The sequence below is a fragment of the Strix uralensis genome, chromosome 14 (genome assembly GCF_047716275.1).
Source record: "Strix uralensis isolate ZFMK-TIS-50842 chromosome 14, bStrUra1, whole genome shotgun sequence".
Lineage (NCBI taxonomy): Eukaryota > Metazoa > Chordata > Aves > Strigiformes > Strigidae > Strix > Strix uralensis.
The window spans coordinates 2795831-2814738 of record NC_133985.1 but is presented as its reverse complement, the minus strand read 5'-3'; the positions used below and the strand labels follow the sequence as shown (position 1 = coordinate 2814738).

General features: G+C 58.6%; 1 protein-coding gene across 3 annotated transcripts in view; it reads left to right on the top strand.

Moving 5' to 3' along the window:
* CXXC5 (CXXC finger protein 5) overlaps window positions 1-18908 on the top strand; it is a 38546-nt gene that overhangs the window by 13999 nt on the left and 5639 nt on the right. For 2 of the 3 annotated variants that reach the window (XM_074883861.1, XM_074883857.1), the window contains exon 2: window positions 17470-18517. In XM_074883861.1, the coding sequence (XP_074739962.1) occupies window positions 17732-18517 (786 nt within the window). In that variant the 5' untranslated portion in view covers window positions 17470-17731. Of the gene's footprint in view, window positions 1-17290; window positions 18518-18908 lie in introns of those variants that run through there. The other variant, XM_074883858.1, reaches the window with a different exon arrangement.

Sequence of the window (18908 nt, the reverse complement as noted above, 5' to 3'; positions counted from 1 at the left end):
TCAGGGGAAAATAAAAGGAGAAATCTGGAAGTACAGGGTTAGAGAAGGGCCCAGGGCTGCCCACGGAGTTTGAAGGCACGGGTGGGTGCTGAGGGACAGAGACCATCACTGGAGTGCAGGCATGCTGTGCAGCATGGCTGGCTTTTTTGCTGGACGCAGCAAAACCTCTTTTCTTCCTGCCCCTGTCTGTGCATGCTCTTACGGGGTTGGCCAAGGGATGAGGAGTAGCATGAAAAACTGACTCTGGGTCCCTCAGCATGGGCGCATCCCAGCCCTTCCTTGCCTCAGTTTCCCACCAGCCGTGCAGCTCTTCTAGGGTCTCCCTGCTGCCTCCTGGTCATGGGGGGTTTGGTTGCCCGGCTGCTCTCTGGCTGGGCTGCCATGGGGCATCTCTGCCCAGATGGGCAGGGCAGGCAGGGATGGGAAGGGATGCGGTGCCCCGCAGCGGGGTGGTTGAATCCTGGGTGATGCCGGGATGCTGAGAGCATCCTGCTGGTTATTCCTTGGGAGTCTGGCCGTAGCTGTGCGAGGGGGGCTGGGCTCTCCAAAAGACACAGACACCCTGTGCCCTCAAGGCTGAGACTGCCCCAAACTCATCTCACGGGTGATAATAACTGCAGGGCAAGGAGGATGCTTGGCTGCATCCCTGCCCAGCTCTCCTCCAGCTGAATCCCGGCTACGGGAGCTGCCTTGCTCTGGAGGGACCCTCTGTTAGGGGCCCCTGGCCGGGCTTTGTGCTGCAGGGAGGGGGCTACAGAGTGGAGGAAATCACGTGCTTCGGGGACCTGGGGCTTTACGGGAAGCGAGGGTTGAGGCAAGGGGCGGAATGACCCTGGGGGCAGCTCGGCCGGTTTTAAGCTCAGGATTGGGCCCCCAAACCAGCTGCCCCGCGGCGGCTTCCCGGCAGGCGCGGGGCGAAGGGTGGCGGGGGGGTGAATGACGAGCCGCCATCCCTCCCCGGAGCAGATGGTCCCTCGGCAGCAAGCTGCCCCTTCCGCATCGATTACCCAGGCTGGCCGTTTAACGATTGCTTTCCGGGGTTAATTAAACTCTCCTCGCCGAGGGCTGCTGTGTGGTGGGGCCCTACCTGCCTGCAACCCTGACAGACACCCCCAAAAGGGGGGGTGACGAGCCTGTGACTGAGCTGGGGTTTGCTTCCAAGCCAAACCTCACCCTTAATATCCATCCCGGAGCGCGGCGTGCGTGCGGGGAGAATCGCCGTCGCCAGCTGCTCTTCTCTCCAGGGCATCCGGAGCAAGTCACTGTGGAGCAGCGAGGTTTGTCGCTCCACGGTCACTGTGGAGCAGCGTGGTTTGCAGAGCGGGTCGCCAGCCCTCCAATTGTTGGGAGTTGCTGCTTCTTGCATATCTAAATGTGCCCTTTCAGCGGGCGCTCTCGGTTGAAACTGCCATCTTTTGCCTCATTGTCAACCTCAGCGAGGTTACGCATCGTTTGCTGACTCACAGCCTCCTGCTCTAATTACTCGGCTCGACTCCCTCCCTGGAGCCACCCGGCCAGTCCCTGCCCATCGCTTCCTGTGGCCAGGCTGCTCGCTGGGGGGCTGGAGCGGGGGGACCCTGTGCAAACCCCCTCCCTACACCCGTCCCTGTCCACGGGCATCACGCAGAGTCTCTGGGCGATGTCTCTCATCCCACTGCTTGCACCCCCCCCGGATCGTTTTGGGGGGCTGATGTTTGCTGGCAAGGGCGAGCACATGGTGTTGCCCCACCCATCGCCCAGGTGTGATGCCGGGGGACTTCGGGGCTGGCTGCCTCACCAGGCACCCCCCGGGCATCCCCCCACTGAGGGGTGCTCACTCCTGCCGGCACCGCTGGGCTTCCTGTGAGCATCCTGGGCGCGCAGCCCCCCCCGGGCGAGCGGGAGCCTGGCCTCCCCCCTCGGCGGCAGCGCCGGCTGGGACGAGCCGTGCACTAAACCCGTTAGCTGAGCCTCTTTGATCCCCGTCTGATATGATCAGCCGGCCGGTAAGCTCTCAGCCGGGCCCAGCGTGATTTCCAGCGTCGCAGCGATTCGAACAGACGCCGCAATTACCGCTGGGGTCGGGCTGGTCCCGCTCCGGGTCCTGCTCCTCCACGCTGGCTGGGGCTCCTGTCTGCTCAGAAGCAAAGATGCAAATGAAAGCACTGGCTCTGTCCTTAAAAATAATAATTATTTTTATTTATATATATATATTTTTAATATCCCCCCATCCTGGGTTTGCCATCACGGTGTGCTGGGGGGAAGAGCCTGCTCTCCACTCTGGCATCTGGCTTCTCAGAGGCTTGCGCCTTCCAACGAGAGGGGACACAAACCCACCTATCCCAGCAAGCCAGATGGGTGCAGGGGCCCCAGCTGCCTTTAATTAATTTAATTTTTATTTCCCCCTGCGTTCAGGTGGTAATATTGGGGCGGAAACAACATCTCTGCAAATCCATCTTGCTAACGGAGGTGAAACCAAGCTGGGTAATCCGGTGGTAACGACAGCGCTCCAAGCCGGGTAATGCAGTCGTGCTCGCCTTGGAAGAGGAGATATTTTATTTATTTATATATCAAGAAAAAAACCCATATATGTGTTTGCACAGGCTTCTGTCTGTCACAGAATGGTACAACCACGCATCTTATCTCATAAAGCCATATTTTGGCCCTTTTTTTTCCCCCAAGAAAGTGAATTTTAAGCACTGGGAGACAGTGATGGTTTCTTTGGAGCTGTTACGATCTGCCATGTACAATAAATCCGTCTTAGTTTGTGGATTATTGGCCCAATAGACCGTAACAGCTCTGTCAGCCCCTCCTGGCGTGCTGTGTCCGGCGAGCTCAGCCTTCTGTGGGTTTTCCTTTATTTTTTTTATTTTTTAGCAGAAATTTGCTAAGGATTTTTCCATGCCATGTGCATGTACAGCAGCTGATATGGAAATCACAGGAGCTCAGTTGCGTGCCCAGGTTTTTGGGTTTTTTTTTGCTTTTTTTTAAAATATATTTCCCCTTTGAAAATACCTGAAGGCACAAACCTACACGCTGGAGTCCAAGCCCCCAAAATATGATGAAGCGGGAAGGCAGAGCTGTCGCTCCCCGAGTGTGGCAGGCTGGTGAGGGGTCGGGCTTGTTGCGATGGGGTTTTGCTGCTTTCCAGCAGGATTTTCCCTGGATGGCCCTGCTTCTGCTGGCCGTTGTTCCGGGTCCCCTGTGCTTGATCCAAGCCCGGAAAAACAGGATTTCCTGGGGATGGCATGGGATGGTGTGCTGGCCCCTCCACTGTTACCAGGCAGGGTGCTGGGTGGCACATGCTCCTATCACCTCCAGCCTGAATTTGAGGGCGGTCTGAGCCCCCCAGAGCATGAGGTGCAGGCATGGGGCACAGGCATGGTGTGCTGGTGCAGGGTGCAGGCATGGGGCACAGGCATCGGGGTGTGGGGACTGGCACAGGCAGGGGTGGGCGTGCTGGCTTGCTCTCTGCCACCAGCTTGCCTGTGCCCCCCTCTTTACCTGGGACCTTTCTCTCTTCCCTGCTATCTGTGATCTCTGCTCTCCCCAGGGGATGCCAGGGACCGGTGGCACAGGGTGGGGGGGATTAGAGCTGCTGTAGGGACAGGGCAGCTGGGGGACAGATGCACCCGCCTTTGTCCTCGAGAAGGAGCAGGGGATGCCTGTCTGGAGGAGGGGTGTGTGGGATTTGGGATGGGGTGGGAGCAGGCTGAGCACTTGGCACTGTCAGCGATAGCCCATCTGGGACGGGGCTGGTGGGTGGCCCTTGCCGTGCCAGGGACGGCTGGTGTCGGTGGTGCTGTGGGGGGCTGCTGGCCGGTGGTGCCTTTAAGTCCTCCCAGCCCCTGCGCTGGGGGAGCCGCTCTGGTCCCAGCAGCTCCATAAGCCCATTAAGAGCTCAGGGAGCCTTACGCCTTGGGGGTCTACAGGAGGGACTTGCAGTAGTTCAGCTTAAACCCCTTGAGCTGAAGAAGGGCCGCCCGCAGCAGGGACACGAGGATGTTCATGGCCATCCCCCGAATATGCCCGTTCTGAACCCCCTGCAGGTGCCAGCCACAAGGGACAGTGAGGCTGCAGCCCTGGGAGCACCCTGGCATGGTGTTTTGGCTTTGATGCATTGTTAAAATGAACCGTTGGGGTTAAAATGTACCTCTTGCTCTGCAAAACCCTTGATGGCGGATCTGCCCCCTCTAGGTGCTGTGGTTCAGCTTCATGACATGTAGGAGAAAGGTGCAGGGAGGGCACATGGGTCCATCTGGGGTGCACGAGGGTGGGGAAGCCGTGCTGGTCAAGTGGAACCTGGTCAGGAATTGCTGGGGTATTTTTTCTGCCCTTAACGTGGACATGCTTCCTGAAGAAGGAAAAAAAATCCCCAAGGATGGGTCTTTGTGATGCCCTTGGGATGGAAATGTGACTTCGTCCACTTTCTAAGCACAGGGTTCCCCACACCCTGCCCTCAGTCACCCCTTGAATTTGCTGACCACACACCAGAAGACCAAGGATGGTGTCGTGGACAGTCCCTAAAACGCTGGCATCTCATCCTAGACGCAGGGATGGGTTTCTTTCTGCCCCATCCACTGCCTGCAGGACCAAGTCCCCCCAGTGCTCCTGCTCCCTGGGGGATGGAGGCTGCTGGGGCTCCCTGCCCAGTTTGCCCTCACAGCCTCTGCTCATCCCTCAGGCTTATCCACCACTGAGGTTGTCACTGAGGGCAAGGTGTAGGACTGCCTGGCATGGCAGTGCCAGCGTGGGGAAGAGGGAGGAGGAGGAGATGGAGCAGGCTGGAGAAAGCAGCAGATGGAGGAAGATGTCCATCGTGGAAGCTGAGAGCAGGCAGTGGGGATGTCAACTCTTTGGGTTGGTGCCCCATGCTCTGGAGGCCTCCGTCCTCCCATCGCAGGGGCTTTCCACTGCTGTGGCAGGAGGACCTGTCCGGAGATGGGGATGTGGCTGTTGGGTTTCAGGAGGGCATTGAATCAAACCCTTCTGCATGGGTGAAGAAAAGAAGTTTCTCTTGCAGGAGGGTCACCAACTGATCAGGCAGGTCCCTGGGAGGAGGCTGGGGACTCTGAACCCACCCTCCACTGTCTGGAGAAGGGGTGGACCACCATGTGGCAGACACCAACTGTGACAACCACATCCAGCTTGTTCCTTGCCATTCCAGCTTGCCACCTTGTTCCTCAGCTTTTGGGGAAGTGAGGAAAGGCAGAAGCATTGATATCTACCTCTAGTTTTAGTTGTAGACTCTCAGAGCTTGTGGCCAAAAAGGACCTGTGAGTCCAGAAGGATGCTTACACCCTGTAATCAAGTCCCCTCACAGCACATCTCCAGTGCGATAAGCTCACCACATCGAGCCCTTTCCAGCTCCCACCACGCAGTGTTTCCTTCATGCTCAAGGCTCAGTCTTGCAGCTCTTCAAGATGTGTTGTGACATCTTGTCGATGGGTTTTTCCATGGCCACCCTCCTCAAGATCACACATAGAGTGAACCCCTCTGTTTCTTACTGTGTATCCTGCAGCTCTTTCATCTGAAGTTCCCCCCATCCTGACTCATGTCATGGCTGGTGGTGGTGGTGGCCCCTTCCTCCTTCCCAGGGCCTGTGCTCTGTTTTCTGACTGTCCTGTGGCTGGTTCTTTGAGATCTGCCAGCTTCACCCATCTCACTTGTGCTTTTCTGGTAAGGCACAGTGCTGGTAGTTAAATTACTGTAGAATCAGAGAATGGTTTGGGTTGGAAGAGACCTTCAAAGATCTTCCAATCCAGGCCCCTGCCATGGGGGGCATGGCACCGTCCAGCCTGACCTTGAACACTTCCAGGGATGGGGCATCCACAACTTCTCTGGGCAACCTGTTCCAGTGTCTCTCCACCCTCATCGTACAACATTTCTTCCTTATGTCCAGCCTAACCCTGACCTCTTTCAATTTAAAACTGTTGCCCCTTGTCCTGTCACGACAGGCCTTGATGAAAAGTCTCTCCCCATCTTTCTTATACTCCCCCTTCATAGAGGGAAAGGACACAGTAAGGTCCTGTGGCTGTGTGCGAGACACCCAGTGAACATTGAAGTGTTTTGTAGCAGTCCACATGCTTTCTGCAGCCAAACTGGTGTCTGATCAAAGACAAGCTGAGCCTTGTTGGTACAACCCCTCCCCACCATGCCACCATATCCCTGAGGCAAGACTTCTTGTCCCAACAGTTTTCTGGGAACTCTTTTCCTAATGGCTCTTCCCATCAGGCTGCCCAGGACTGCTGTTCTTCCATCCTCTGCTGGCGTGCTACAGGGAAGGAAGACACCTTTCCTCTTAGGCTGATTCTTGAAGAAGCATAAAGAACCAGGAGAGCTGTTAGACATCTCTTCTGAAGGAGAACTTGGCTTGGGTGGGTGCATCGCCTGTGCTCCTCTGGCCTCAGACACGTTTGCCCATCTGAGAGCACAGTGTGTGTTTGGGGCAGGTTTCCTTCCCAGCCGTGGTCCTGGTTGAAGGTTGAACTTCTAGCTTACGACATCACAGTTGGTCGCCATTGAAGCCAGTGTCAGGGACTTGCCATGGCAGCCAAGACAGGGCTCACTGATCCCCAAGACGTGGTGCAAACCCTCCCTGCGGCTCTGCTCTCCTGGAGGAGGAGCTGGTTGCTCCCTGGGTTCCAGCAGGTATGAACAGGAGGAGCATCATCTCCTTCCTCTTTATCCTGGGATGCTCCAGCTCGCCCACTGCATTGGGCACTGCACCAACATGGTTTCCTTGACTGCCCCTTGCCCTTAAGTGTGCGGACGGCTTGGGAGATCTGGGTCTAGTGCTGTGACTACCAGTCACGGAAAAGCCAAAGGGGAGGAGAAGGGCAGTGAGTGTCACAGGAGACCTGAGGACTGGCGAAACCAGTGTCTGAGGTGTTCCTCAGGGTGAACCGAAATAATGGAGCATCTGCAGAGCATCATGGGTCCTGGAGGTGTTGATAGCAAGTGTCCCTGTCCTCTGGTACCCACTGGCCTTGTGGCAGCAGTGTTCCCTCCGCCCAGGTCTCCAGCACTGTCCTCTTGCTCAACATCTTCCAGCCTGGCATGCAGAGCCCGGCAGGTCACACTCAGCTCCCCTGTGCTGACTTGAGCTGACCTGGGCTCTCCAGTTCCATCCTCACTGCCTCCAGCAGGATCTGGCTTGGTGCTGGGGTCAACCGTGACCTCCCAGTGACACTGGGGAGTGGGAAGCTCCCAGGGCACATGGCAGTGAGCTTGGGTGAGCGCTTGTGTCTGAGCTAGAGCATGTTGGGGTTTGCTTTGTGTTATTCTGGATTTAAAAGGAAAAAGAGTGATTTCTCTTTCCCAGTTCCTGCATTTCCTGAGAGCAGCCTAGCTCCTAGCTTATCTTCAGACAGCCTCAGGGGTATTCCCTTGGAGTTTGGGAGTTTAATCAGGCATTGCTGGGGCATGTGAACTCTGTGTCGAGTCGCCGTTCCCATGGAGGGGAGCGCCTCTTGCAGATATTTGGGTTGGCGTGCCTGGGCTGGGGGCTGGGCTGGCTGGGAACGTGCTGCTCCTTTTCCTGGGGATGGGACTGGGAATGGCCAGGGGGTGACGACCTGCCTGGCCGGGGGCGGCTTGCGGGCAGGATGCTGGCAGCTGCCGTGGTCAGGGTGGCTTCCCGAGGACACCCCCTGCTGTGGGGCTGGCTGTGCTTGGATGCGCTGCCAAAACAGCGGTGGGAGCTTTTGTCCCCTCCAGCCCTGCCTCTGCCACCTGCCTCATTTTTTCCCCAACCCATGAGTTTTCCCTTGTAGCATCCTGGGTGGGGTCTGCCGGTCCCCACTAGTCCTGACCTGGTGCCCTCCTCCTGGCCCAGGGGTGGCTCTGGCCCCTTCGGCCCTGACCCGACTTGGTTGCTCATTTTTATTTTGGGTGATTTTGAATTCAACAGAGAATCAGGACCTGGGTGGAAATGCCCGATGACGGGCTCTGCTTTGCTGGTGAAATCGAGGGCTTTTGTTGCTGGCTTTTTAGCAGGCAGTATTTCTTTTTTTGGGGGCTGGATATATTCCTGGCAAGTAAAATGACGGATGCTCTGTTTCGTTTCCAGTGGCAGCGTTTCAGATTCCTTGCTCCAGGGCAGGAGCCGAGCGAACTCCGATTCCGGAGCAGCTCTGGTACCTTGGCAGCTTAAAGGCCATGGGGTTTGCTTGAATGACAAGCAGCGCCGAGCGCTGAGAAAGCTCAGGAGAGGCGGCTTTGTGCAGCGTGCCCTCCATCTCTTGAAGGAGCGCAAGCCCACCAAGCGGGGAGGCAGCTTTTTATTGTCTTCACGCTTTGCAGGCAGACCGGGCGGCGGTGGAAAGGCGACACACAGAAGGCTGGCGAGCACTGCCTTGCCGGCGAGCGGGGATGCTCCCCCCAAGTTGCTGACGGGTAGATGGGGAGAAGTGCAAAGTCTCGGGGCATGGCTGTGCGTCTTCTCCCTGGCAGTTCTTGGATGCTCCTTACCTCGGCTCTGCCCACACCTCCCGGTGTACCCAGCTGGGAGGCATGGGTGCACAGATCCTAGCAGCTGGCTGAGCTGCATCCCGCAGTGTTGGCGAGCCGAAGCCATCAGGGAGGATGGGACCTGCTGGTGGGGCTTGCCTGCTGCCTGGGATACCACAGTGCTGGGGATGAAGCGTGAAGGATGGGGGTCCACAGCCTGGGGGGGGTCAGGGCAGGTCGGAGACCTGCCTTCACGAGGCTTTTTTGGTCCATCTGGATGGACCTGAGGCACGTGTGGGTCTGCAGGCAGGGCTTGGGATGGTGCTGGCAGCGGGCAGGGTTTGCCTGTCCCTGCTGCAGCTCCCCTGTGCTTTCTTTTGCTTCTGGAGACAACCCCAACTTCTGCCTGTGCAGGAGAGTGCTGGCAGCTGGGCAGCAAGACCTGCCCCCACAAACCTCTTGAGCCTCACTGGTCCACTGGGCTTACTGGGAACAATTTCCCTGGGCACCAGGGGAGGCTGTGATGCTTGGGCCGGCCAGCCCCATTGCTGCGGCGAGTTTTGGCTGTGCTAAGCAAGGCTGTGGGACTGGGAGGAGACTGACCCAGACTCCCTGAGGGCTGTGGGGTGGCCCACTGCCCCCCGCCAAGCCCTGCCCAAGCAGCCTTCCTCCCCTTTCTCTTCTTCCTCCTATTTCCCTCCTGCCAGCGAGGCCAAGCAAAATGCAGTGCTGACCAAAAATAACAACCGCCGGCAGATCCAGACAATGGATAAACCCCCGGTGAGGGCGAGGGCGACCCGAATCCTTCCAGAGGAAGACGGGATTATTTGCCGTCCTCTTAGACATCTGTCAATAGCTGCCGTTCCTGGACCCCGGCGGCTTTCCGATGGTGCTGCTGCCTTCCTGGTGGTAAAAGCAGTTCCTCCAAAGCAGTCACCTTCAGGAGCGGGTGCTTGCGGGGTGCTTAAGGGGGATCGCACGCCTTAATCCCACTGTTGCAGAAGCAGCGGGGACCCAGCCCTCCAGGGTGTTTCTGGTGTGAGCAGTGGAGATGCCTCTTGGATGCCAATGTCTTCTTCAGCGCACAGAGTGGTGGCTGGGCAGGCTGGGTGCTCACCACACCATTGCTTGCACAGCTTCTACCTCACTTCCCTGCACTTGCTTCGTCCATGGGGCACAGGCACTGAGGGGCCTTGCCCTGACACCCTTGAGGTGGGGGGTCTCATCACTAAGGACCAGGAGGTCCCCACCACCCATGAATGACCAAACTCAAATCCCCTGAGCTTTTTGCTTGCTGGCAGTGACAGTCACACTGGTGCTGGCATGGGTGCAGCAGCCCTTCCCACTGCCGGCTCTCCTGGGACCTGGAGTAGCCCCTCAGTTTGTGCTCTGCCACCACGGAACTGTCTGGTGGGATGTGGAGAGATGAGGTTTTGAGAGATCTGGGAGCGCAAGTGGACCTCTCCAGGCTGGGGCTGATCTTGGAGGTGACACTGATGGATTTGGACACCACTGGAGGTGGCACTAATGGATTTGGGCACCATTGGAGGTGGCACTTGGAGGTGGCACTAATGGATTTGGGCACCATTGGAGGTGGCACTTGGAGGTGTTACTAATGGATTTGGGCACCATTGGAGGTGGCACTTGGAGGTGGCACTAATGGATTTGGGGCTCTTAGCCATGTGGCTGTGCCTACAACTTTTTTCTTATTTTTAATTAACTTCTTGGAGCTTTGCGCCTGCTGATCGGTCTCTCCGTGACCTGGTTATTGGTTAGACCCCAAGTAATTTATGCTGTACTCGCCCCATCTGTTAACGGGAGTAATTCACACATCTTAGCTTGGCCTTGGTGAGAATGCATGCGGGTCTCCCTGGCGTGAAGCCTTGCCTGGACTCCCCGCAGCCCTTTGCAGTGGCTCCTGGGGCTCTTGCTGGGATGCCCGATAATGCTGGCATCAGCTGCTGGGAAGTGCCTGCCCTGTCCACCTGGCCCAGCCCCCTTGGGTCATTCAACCTGGTCTCCTGAACATCACAGCCCTGCAATCACCTTGGGGTGCTCCCTTGGTGGAGGGGACATCGGGGACTAGCTGGACCAAAGAGCTCGGGTCCCTCCAGGAGGGTCTGGGGGGGCGGGGGGGCTTTGCAGAGGGCAGGGGGGTTCTGCTAGGCTGGGAGTGATGCCACATCTCCAGGGGGGCAGCGTTAGGCAGGGCGATGCCAAGCCGGGGGGAGTGGGCGAGCGGCAGAGAGCCGTGCCACGGCGCGTGAATGTCAGATGCTGCTTGGCTGCGAGCTGGGCTCGTGCGAGCGCAGATCTGTTCAATCCCATTTGGAGGGGGGGGAGAAGCGGGGGGGGCCCTTCCCGAGGCTCAATCTGGTAGGTTTTAGTTACAGTCATTTTAGGATTTGGGCAGCGAATTGGCGCAGCTTTGGCACAGGGAGGGGGATGGATGAGCGCTGGGAGGTGAAGCTGCCAAGCCTCCCTCGTCCCCCCGAATTGGGGAAGGGGGGGCTGCGCAGTGGGTGCAGCCCCCGCGCTGAGCAGTGTGGCCGTCACCCGGCTCTCTGGGCAGCAGCTGGGCGAGCGGAGGAGGGGAGGAGGTGCCTGGCGTTGTCCGCAGGGCACCCGCAGCCCTGCAATGCTCGGGTGGACGCTTCAAATCGTGTTATCTCCATAACCGCCCGGCTCCGGCCGCTCCGAGTGGCAGCGGAGATAAGTGGATTTCCAGGGAGCGCCTGGTCGTCTGACATTTAAGACTCCTTAATCCGTAACCACCACCCTGCGGAGGCAGGACGCAGCCACGTTTCCCAGCCGGACAGCGTGGGGCAGTGCCCTGGGCACAGGTCGGTCCCCATGATGGTGGCTCTGGCTGTACTGGTGCTGCAGCTCACTGGGATGTCGGGGTGTGCATGGGGGCGGCCGCAGCGTGAGGTTCAAGGATGTGTGTGGAGGTGGTGGTGTCCCTGGGGACATCCTTGTCCTCTCCATGGTCGTAACCTTCTTGGAAGTCCAGGGCACGTTGGGTGTGTTTGCCAGAGGCAGGTGTCCCTGTGGGGCTCTGCCGTACTGGCCCAGTGTGCTGGTGGGTTGGGAAGCCTGCAGCTGCCATGGGGTTATGTGGGGAAAGCCACCACCAGTGGGCTAAAAATATGCCTTTGCTGGCACCCTGGCACAGGGAGCCCACCAGGGGAGGTGGTGTCACCTCCTGCCTGCTCAGCTGCGTGTCTGCAGGATGGTGGCATGGCCTCACCGCACCGTCCCCGGGGGTGGCCAGGCGGTGTGTGCGTCCAGAGCTGCTCCTGGGGGGCGTCACCAGAGCAGAGTGGCTGCCTGCAAGGAGGAGACAGGTGAAAGCCACTTTGTGCGCCATGATGATTCACCATCTGCTTCCAGGGCTAACTCCAGATGCTGGATTTAATCTTCCATAGCCTTTTTAATTCAGGAGTTGGCTTCTTAATGTCCCTCAGTGCCACCTCGGCAGCAGAGATGAGCAGAACGGCTGCCACAGCTGGCCCTTTGAAGGGTGTTCTGGAGCACAGGAGATGAACTATATCCATTTGAGTTGTCCATCTGGTGACCTGTCATACCTATGGCTCATTAACCTGCAAACGCCCAGGGTGAGGCTTAACATTTACAACACTGCCCAAACCTCCCCCAGGCCTGGGCGTCCTCTCTTGATGTCTGGAGAAAATGTAGTGGGTGACGGTAACTTCCATGGTGCATCCAGGAGTCGATCTTCTAGCTGGACCAGTTTTTGGGAGGATGAATTCGAAGAGCAGGGCTTGGGGGCCGTTGGGTTGACAGAGGTGATGGCTTGCAAACAATGTCAATGAAGGACGTCCTTGTCTTTGCTTCATGGTGCCTGTGCCTGGTTATCAGGTACCATGTTCTCCCTGAATAGGTGTCCTGCAGGGATATTCAGCCTTGGGAGATCGCTACTTGATTTCTCTCTTAGTTCACCTTGTTCCCCGATGTGACTTGGACACAAGTAGCAGCCCAGAGGGGACGGTGCCATGGGTCTCTGCCCTGCCATCAGTCCCCATGGCCAGTGCTCGCCTGGCTGAGTCCCCAGCAGCCCAAGACTTGATGGTGCTTCCTTGTGTGGTCAGAGAGGTCTGACCCTCTGACCCTGAGCCCTTTGGTCTGGTGCCTGCTGCCTGACTTCTGACTGATGAGAATGTGATGAGACATCACCACCAGCTTTCAGTTGACCTGTGTCACCCAGTGGAGGAAGCAGCAGGTTTGAGTGTGCTGTGGAAATTGGGTACCTGGGACCTGAGTCAGGTGTTGGGGTGCTGGGGTTGGAGCTGCTTTGAACCTTGTTCTGGTTGTGCTTGTTCTCCTGAGCCTTTGACCTGAGTTGCAGCTGGACCCTCTGACCCATGACAGTGCTACAGGGTGGAGGTCCTATTCTGCCTGCTGTCTTTTCTCATCTCAGGGCATGTTTCAGACACCAGGATGCCTCAAGGGCATCTTGGGACTCCCCATGCGTCGCTCCCACCACCCATAGCCCTGCAGTCCTGGCCATCCCATGGTCCATGGCTGGTGGCCAGAGTGGTTGAGGAGCATGGGGCCCACCTCTGGCCACTCTCTGGGGCGGCGAGTGGTACCTCCACCTGGGAAGGTGCCTCCAGCTGCAGCCTTCCTCGACCTACACCCTTCCTGGGATGCCTTGGAGAGGAGCAAGTGCCAGTGGTGGGTGCCTGCCGTAGGTCTGCCCATGGCATGGCTGAGTCTGTCCATTTGTCTGTCCGTTCATCTGTCCATCACCAGGGCTTTGCTAGGGAAGTGGGGGCCGTGCTGGGCGGGCGGCTGTGTGACGAGGGGGAGGAAGCGGGGACAAAAACCCAGCGGAGGGGACAATTACTGCCTTTCTCGAGGCTGAAAAGACGCCGGGGTCCCTTCCGTCCTTGTCCTCTGTCTGTTCTGGGTGGACAAAGCCACCGCCCCCAGTGCCCACCCAGCGCCCAGGGATTAGAAAAAAGATGAATTTTTATTTTCTCCCTTTGTCTTTAGAGCCTGGGAGCAGCTCGGCTTTGGCTTTGCTGCTTTCTTTTCCCTTTACGGCCGTGTCTGTGCACGGCTGACCAACCGGCAGCTTTTCTGGGAGGAGGTTGATTTATTTAAAATTAAAGGAAAGCAGAAGTTCTTCCTCAAAGACAAGACTTTTTACGTCGGCAGGAGCTGATGGCTTTCCAGCAATGCAGTTAAATAACACAGGGGAGCAGGCTGGAAATCGCAGCTTGTCATTTTTTTACGAGAAGCGAAGCTCCTCTCCTGCTCCCCTCTGATGGTAAATGGTGCCCACAATCAGAGACACTCTTAGTCCATCAGCTGGATCACCAGAGATCCTTTTGCAACCTTTATTTTTTTTTGAGTTGTTAGGACTATTGCAGTGTGGTCCCCGACATCAGCCTATGTGCCAGGATGCAGGGAGCCCTGGGACAGGGTGAAAGGGGGCATGTGGGGTGGTGCTGGGTGAGCGCAGGGGGAAGCCCTGGGGGGAGGACACCTCCCTTTCTCCCTCCCTGGACCATGTGCTGCTGCCTCGCCCCAGCCAGGCATCCTGGGCTGGCAGTGGGCAGGCTTTTGGGGTGACCCATGGAATGGGTCTCGGTGGGAGCGGGGAGGGCGAAGTGGGTGACACCCAAGTGATAGCCTTGCCTGGGTGCTGCAGCTCACCGGTCACTTGAGCTCCTGGAGCACCTGGCTTTCAGAGCCTGTGGACTCAGCCCGTACCTGGCAGGGAGGTTGCAGGGAGGGAGCAGAGTCCTGTGAAAGGCTGGGAACCCCCTGATTGTGGGTTGGGGCCTCCCGACCTTGGTGGTGTCCCCTTGAACCCTGGCATCCCTCCAGGCTGCTAAGCTGCCCGGTGCAAAGACCCGGACGAGGGAACCCATCACGTGCCCCTTAATGCCACGGCCGGGACTAAGCACCTTCTGACAGGGACCCAGATGACGCTGCCCAGCGCCTTTCCTAGGGGATGGGGGCCAGAAAAGGGACAGAAATGGGACGGGGGGGCCCTCCTGGTCTTTACTGTGGTCAATCATAAAGAAGGGATTAAGATCATTAATTCCTCCCCCTGCTGCAATTAGCAACGCGGCCGGGCAGAGGCTGGCGAGGAGCAGCTAGATGTCTGCTGCGCTGGGTGACCCCACAGTGTTGGGGTTGGCGGGGGGACACCCGTTTTGTGCAAATTAGCCAGGCACCATGCAGCAAGCAGGTCCCGGGGTCCCTGGAGGGGACACTGTGTGGGGACAGACCCGTCCCACCTGGCATGGCAGCAGTGCCCAGTGCCTGCCACCGCAGAGGAGCACGGCCCTGGGGGGCTGGAGGGCTTCACTGGGCGGTTGCAGATGGCAGGAGCTGTGGTGGAGTCAGAGGGGCGGCTGTGACAGCGGTGGGACTGTGTGACGGCACCGCTCAGCACGGCTTGGCACGGCTCGGCGCAGCACCCTGCTCCAGCAGCTGGGCACCACCTTGCAGAGCTGGGGCTGAGGGGGGACACAGCGGTGTGCCTCTTGTCCCCATGGGTGGCAGGAGAGGGTACTTTGGTGACTTCTTCTGGCTCCAGTTGGAGGAGGTTGTGACTGGCGGGGTCTTGGAGCTGCTGGCACCCAATTTCCATGGCAGGGTGTGACCAGTGGGCATCTGCCTGCTAGAGCCAGCTGGGCTAGGCTGGCCGATACGGCTGGCTGTGGAGGAAGATGAGGACTGATGGGGATTGAGGCCAAAGCATGCCTCCAGCCGGTGGCCTCCCTACTTCAGCACCCGGACCCCGCCGTCCTGTGTCGTGGGGCTGAGGGGGACTCCTCAGTGTGGTGGCGAGCCCCACGTGGGCACGACTCCAGGTCTTTGCCATAGCGAGGCGCGCTCCCGGTCGTGGCTGGAGACCCCAGGTTAAGGCCGCAGCAGCACCGCAGCTCGGCGGTTCCAGGCTGGGGAATCCCGGGCGGATCTGGCCCAGCGCTTGGCTCCCTGCTCGGCGGCTGAGGGGGGCTGCCGCGCCACGAGACGGAAGAGGTGCAGGGCCGCAGGAAAGGCAGCCGCGGGCGGGCGTGAGATAACACCGCCGGGCAGCGTTATCTCACATCCTCCCGTCCGGTGCTTTTCCTGCTGCGCTCCCCACTCCGGCCCCAGCACCCGTTGCTTTCGGCGTTAAGGTGTGACCTGCCCTAACGCCTCCAGGGAGAGGCCCCCCCCCCTTCCCCGGCAGCTTGGGATGGGTGCCCCAGCTGCACAGCAGTGGCTCACCCACCCTCCCAGCACCCATTTAGGGTGCACCCCAGCCTCGTCACTGCCCAGCATCCCCCTGCCCAGCGTGGAGCATGATGCTCAGGGAAGGGCAGTCTGTCCTGCCTCCGCAGCCCTCCCTCCCCACGTGGCCTAGCGAGCTCCAGGCTGGAACCCAAGCCCTGCATCGATCCACGCTGCATCTTAAATCCCGCAGCAGCTGAAGCAAGCGGTTTTTAGTGTGAGGGCGGGGGTGCGTTCTCCACAGGCGAGCCAGCTCTGGCACCGGGGTGAGACGGGTTGTCTTCCTCTGCCAGTACCATGGCGGTTGGCGCGGGGACCTTGCCCCTGTCAGTGTTTTAATGGTGATGCCCGCAGCTCAGCTGCCGAGCCGTGTCCGTGGGGAAGGGTCCTGGGCTGTAACGGGGTTGCTGGGGGTGCATGGCAGCTCGGCTGTGATGAAGGTGCCACGAAGGGTGATGGATGAGCAGGAATGGGGTGCAAGGGGGTGCAGGGGTGCCCCTCGCTTTGCTGCATCACCCCTGGGCAGGAGTGAGGGTCCCGGCAGAGCTCTCTGACTGTGGCTGTGTCCCTGCCCAGACTCCGGAGAGGAGGCTGCCGGGATGGAGGGATGGGGTAGGCGAGGGGCCTCCTCCTGGTGCTGCCCTCCCCCAGCTGCTGCTGGGGTGGGGACGTGGGTTCCTGCTCCGCTAAGCCCTGCAGCTTTTCTCCTCTAAAGCCTGATTACTCCGGCGGTGCCTGTGCGTGCGTGCGTGCGTGCCCGGGAGGGGAGGAGGAGGAATTTCACAACAACAAGTGTTCACAGCCACCCTGGGCCCAGCTGCCCCAGAGCCACCCAAGGGACAGCGGCATCGCCCCTGCTCCTGGGAATGGTGCCGAGGGGGAGCTCTTGCCATCGCTGCTGAGCCCCTGCCTCCACCAGAGCGGCTGGGCGCCTGCGGTGGGTGTGCGGGCAGGGCGTGCGGGGGCATGGCAGGAGGGCAGCACTGGGGCTTGGAGGTGGACGCCATGGCTGCCCGTGGGGTTTGGAGGAGGACGCTGCAGGGGCTTGGGGGGGTGGATGCTGCAGCTCCCTGTGGGACTTGAAGGTGGACAACTGCAGCTCTTGTCAGGGTTTGGAGGTGGATGCTGTGGCTCCCTGTGGGGCTTGGAGATGGATGCTACAGCTCCCCATGTGGCTTCCTTCCCCTGCCCAGCACTGGTGTGCAGTGCCCAGGGACAAGGGCCCAGGAGGAGGAGGAGGGTGAGGGGTGCAGCCTAGCCTGGGCTGGGTGAGCAGCAGCATCTCGGGGGGGCGGTGGAGGGGAAGGGATGGGAGCCAGGGCACAGCCCCGTAGCTTGCTGCCTCCATGGCACCCAGCTGGGGGGACATGGGCTGCAGGGTGGGGACCAGGTACCCCTCACACGAGCTCTCCTGCCGGCCTGGGGGCATCCTGCAGGCGCCGTCCCATCCGGTCTGGGGGCTGCACGCCGCTGGAGCGGAGCAGGAGGTGAACCCCGTGACTTCCCTGGGGCTGCAGTCCCTGGGGGAGGAGAGCTGGGCACAGAGAGCCTTTAAGCAGCTGAGTGCCATTGCTACCAGGCCAGGACTTCCCCAGTGACCCCCCATTTCTGTCTGGATGTCGACCCTTTTAAAGAGCAGCGGAACGGATCTTCACCGAGGTCCGTTCCCTGGAGTTTCTTTGTTCACGGTGCTGAGACTTTCATGGCAGGGGGAGGAAGAGCTGCTTTGAAAAGCCCGTTGGCTCTTGCCAGCGCTAACTCTCTTTTCTTTTCTACTTCCAGAGCCGCATGTTGTGTACCAGAGCTGCAGAGTATGTCTTTGCACTGAGATTGGACTGAAGTCCTCTGCAGGCGACGCTGGAGGAGACGCCCCATTGATGAGCGTTCCCGCCTAAGCTTTCCCTGGTGGCTGGCGGGCTGGTGCTACCAGAAGGGCTTTGGGGGTCTTTTGCTTTGGTGTTGGGGGTGGGTTTTGGGGGTTTTTTTGTTTTTTTTTTTTTTTTTTTAATTTTGGGTTTGGTTTTGTCGTTGTGCTCCGGGCACCATGTCAAATTCGGGCTCCCATCAAGACACTGGGAACAAGCCAGAGACGGAAAAAAATAACCAAGATGACTCTCAACCCCCTGTCAACTCTGAGAGGAGGAACAAAAGTGGAATAATAAGTGAACCTTTGAACAAAAGTCTTAAGAAGTCCCGTCCACTCTCCCACTATTCCACCTTTGGTAGCAGCAGCTCAGTAAGCGAACATTCAGAGAAAGGCAACCCCTTAGCTAATGGGAACGAAGCAACTGTGGATAAAAGTCATTCTACCTCAAAGCACAAAAACATCTCTAGTATGCTGAGCAAATTAGACCGGGTGTCGGAGATCTCCTCAGAAGGACAGACCGCCCTACAACAGTTTGCTCAGTCGACAGAAATGCTCAAAAGAGTGGTACAGGAGCATCTTCCTCTAGCAAGCGACCACGGGACTGGTATCTCTGATATGGAGGCAGTCTCAGCTGCAGAGACAATGAACGGCCCCTCTGATTTTCCTTACCTGGGGGCTTTTCCCATCAACCCAGGCCTTTTCATTATGACCCCTGCCGGCGTGTTTCTGGCAGAGAGCGCGCTCCATATGGCTGGCTTGGCAGAGTATCCCATGCAGAATGAGTTGGCATCTGCCATCAATTCGGGGAAAAAGAAACGGAAAAGATGCGGCATGTGCCCGCCCTGCCGAAGACGGATAAACTGCGAGCAGTGCAGCAGTTGTAGGAATCGCAAAACTGGCCACCAGATTTGCAAATTCCGAAAATGTGAAGAACTCAAAAAGAAGCCTTCTGCAGCACTGGAGGTAACCGGCCCCTCTCAGGCACCCTAACCCCTCCTCGGGCTGCGCTCCTGGGTTCGGATCTTGCCCTAGATAATAAAACACCTGGTACTTCTTACTTTTTTATTTTTCCCTTTTCCATTAACAGTTCTCAGCGTGAGATGTGTGCTCTGCCCAGTGTCCCCAGTTCCCGCCCTCCCTTACATCCTGGGGTCGATTGGCTTGGGGAGGAGGGCTGGGGGCTCTCCCTGGGGTCCCCGGGCACACTGGGTTTCACTTTCGCCTTTGCAGGCATGGGCAGCAGCAGGTCTCTGCTTGAGTTTCAGTGCCGGCATCCCTTGTCCTGGGTGGGCTGCACTCCCCGAGCCAGGGAGCAACTTCTAACCCGGCAATTGGGTCAGAGGATTGGGAGGCA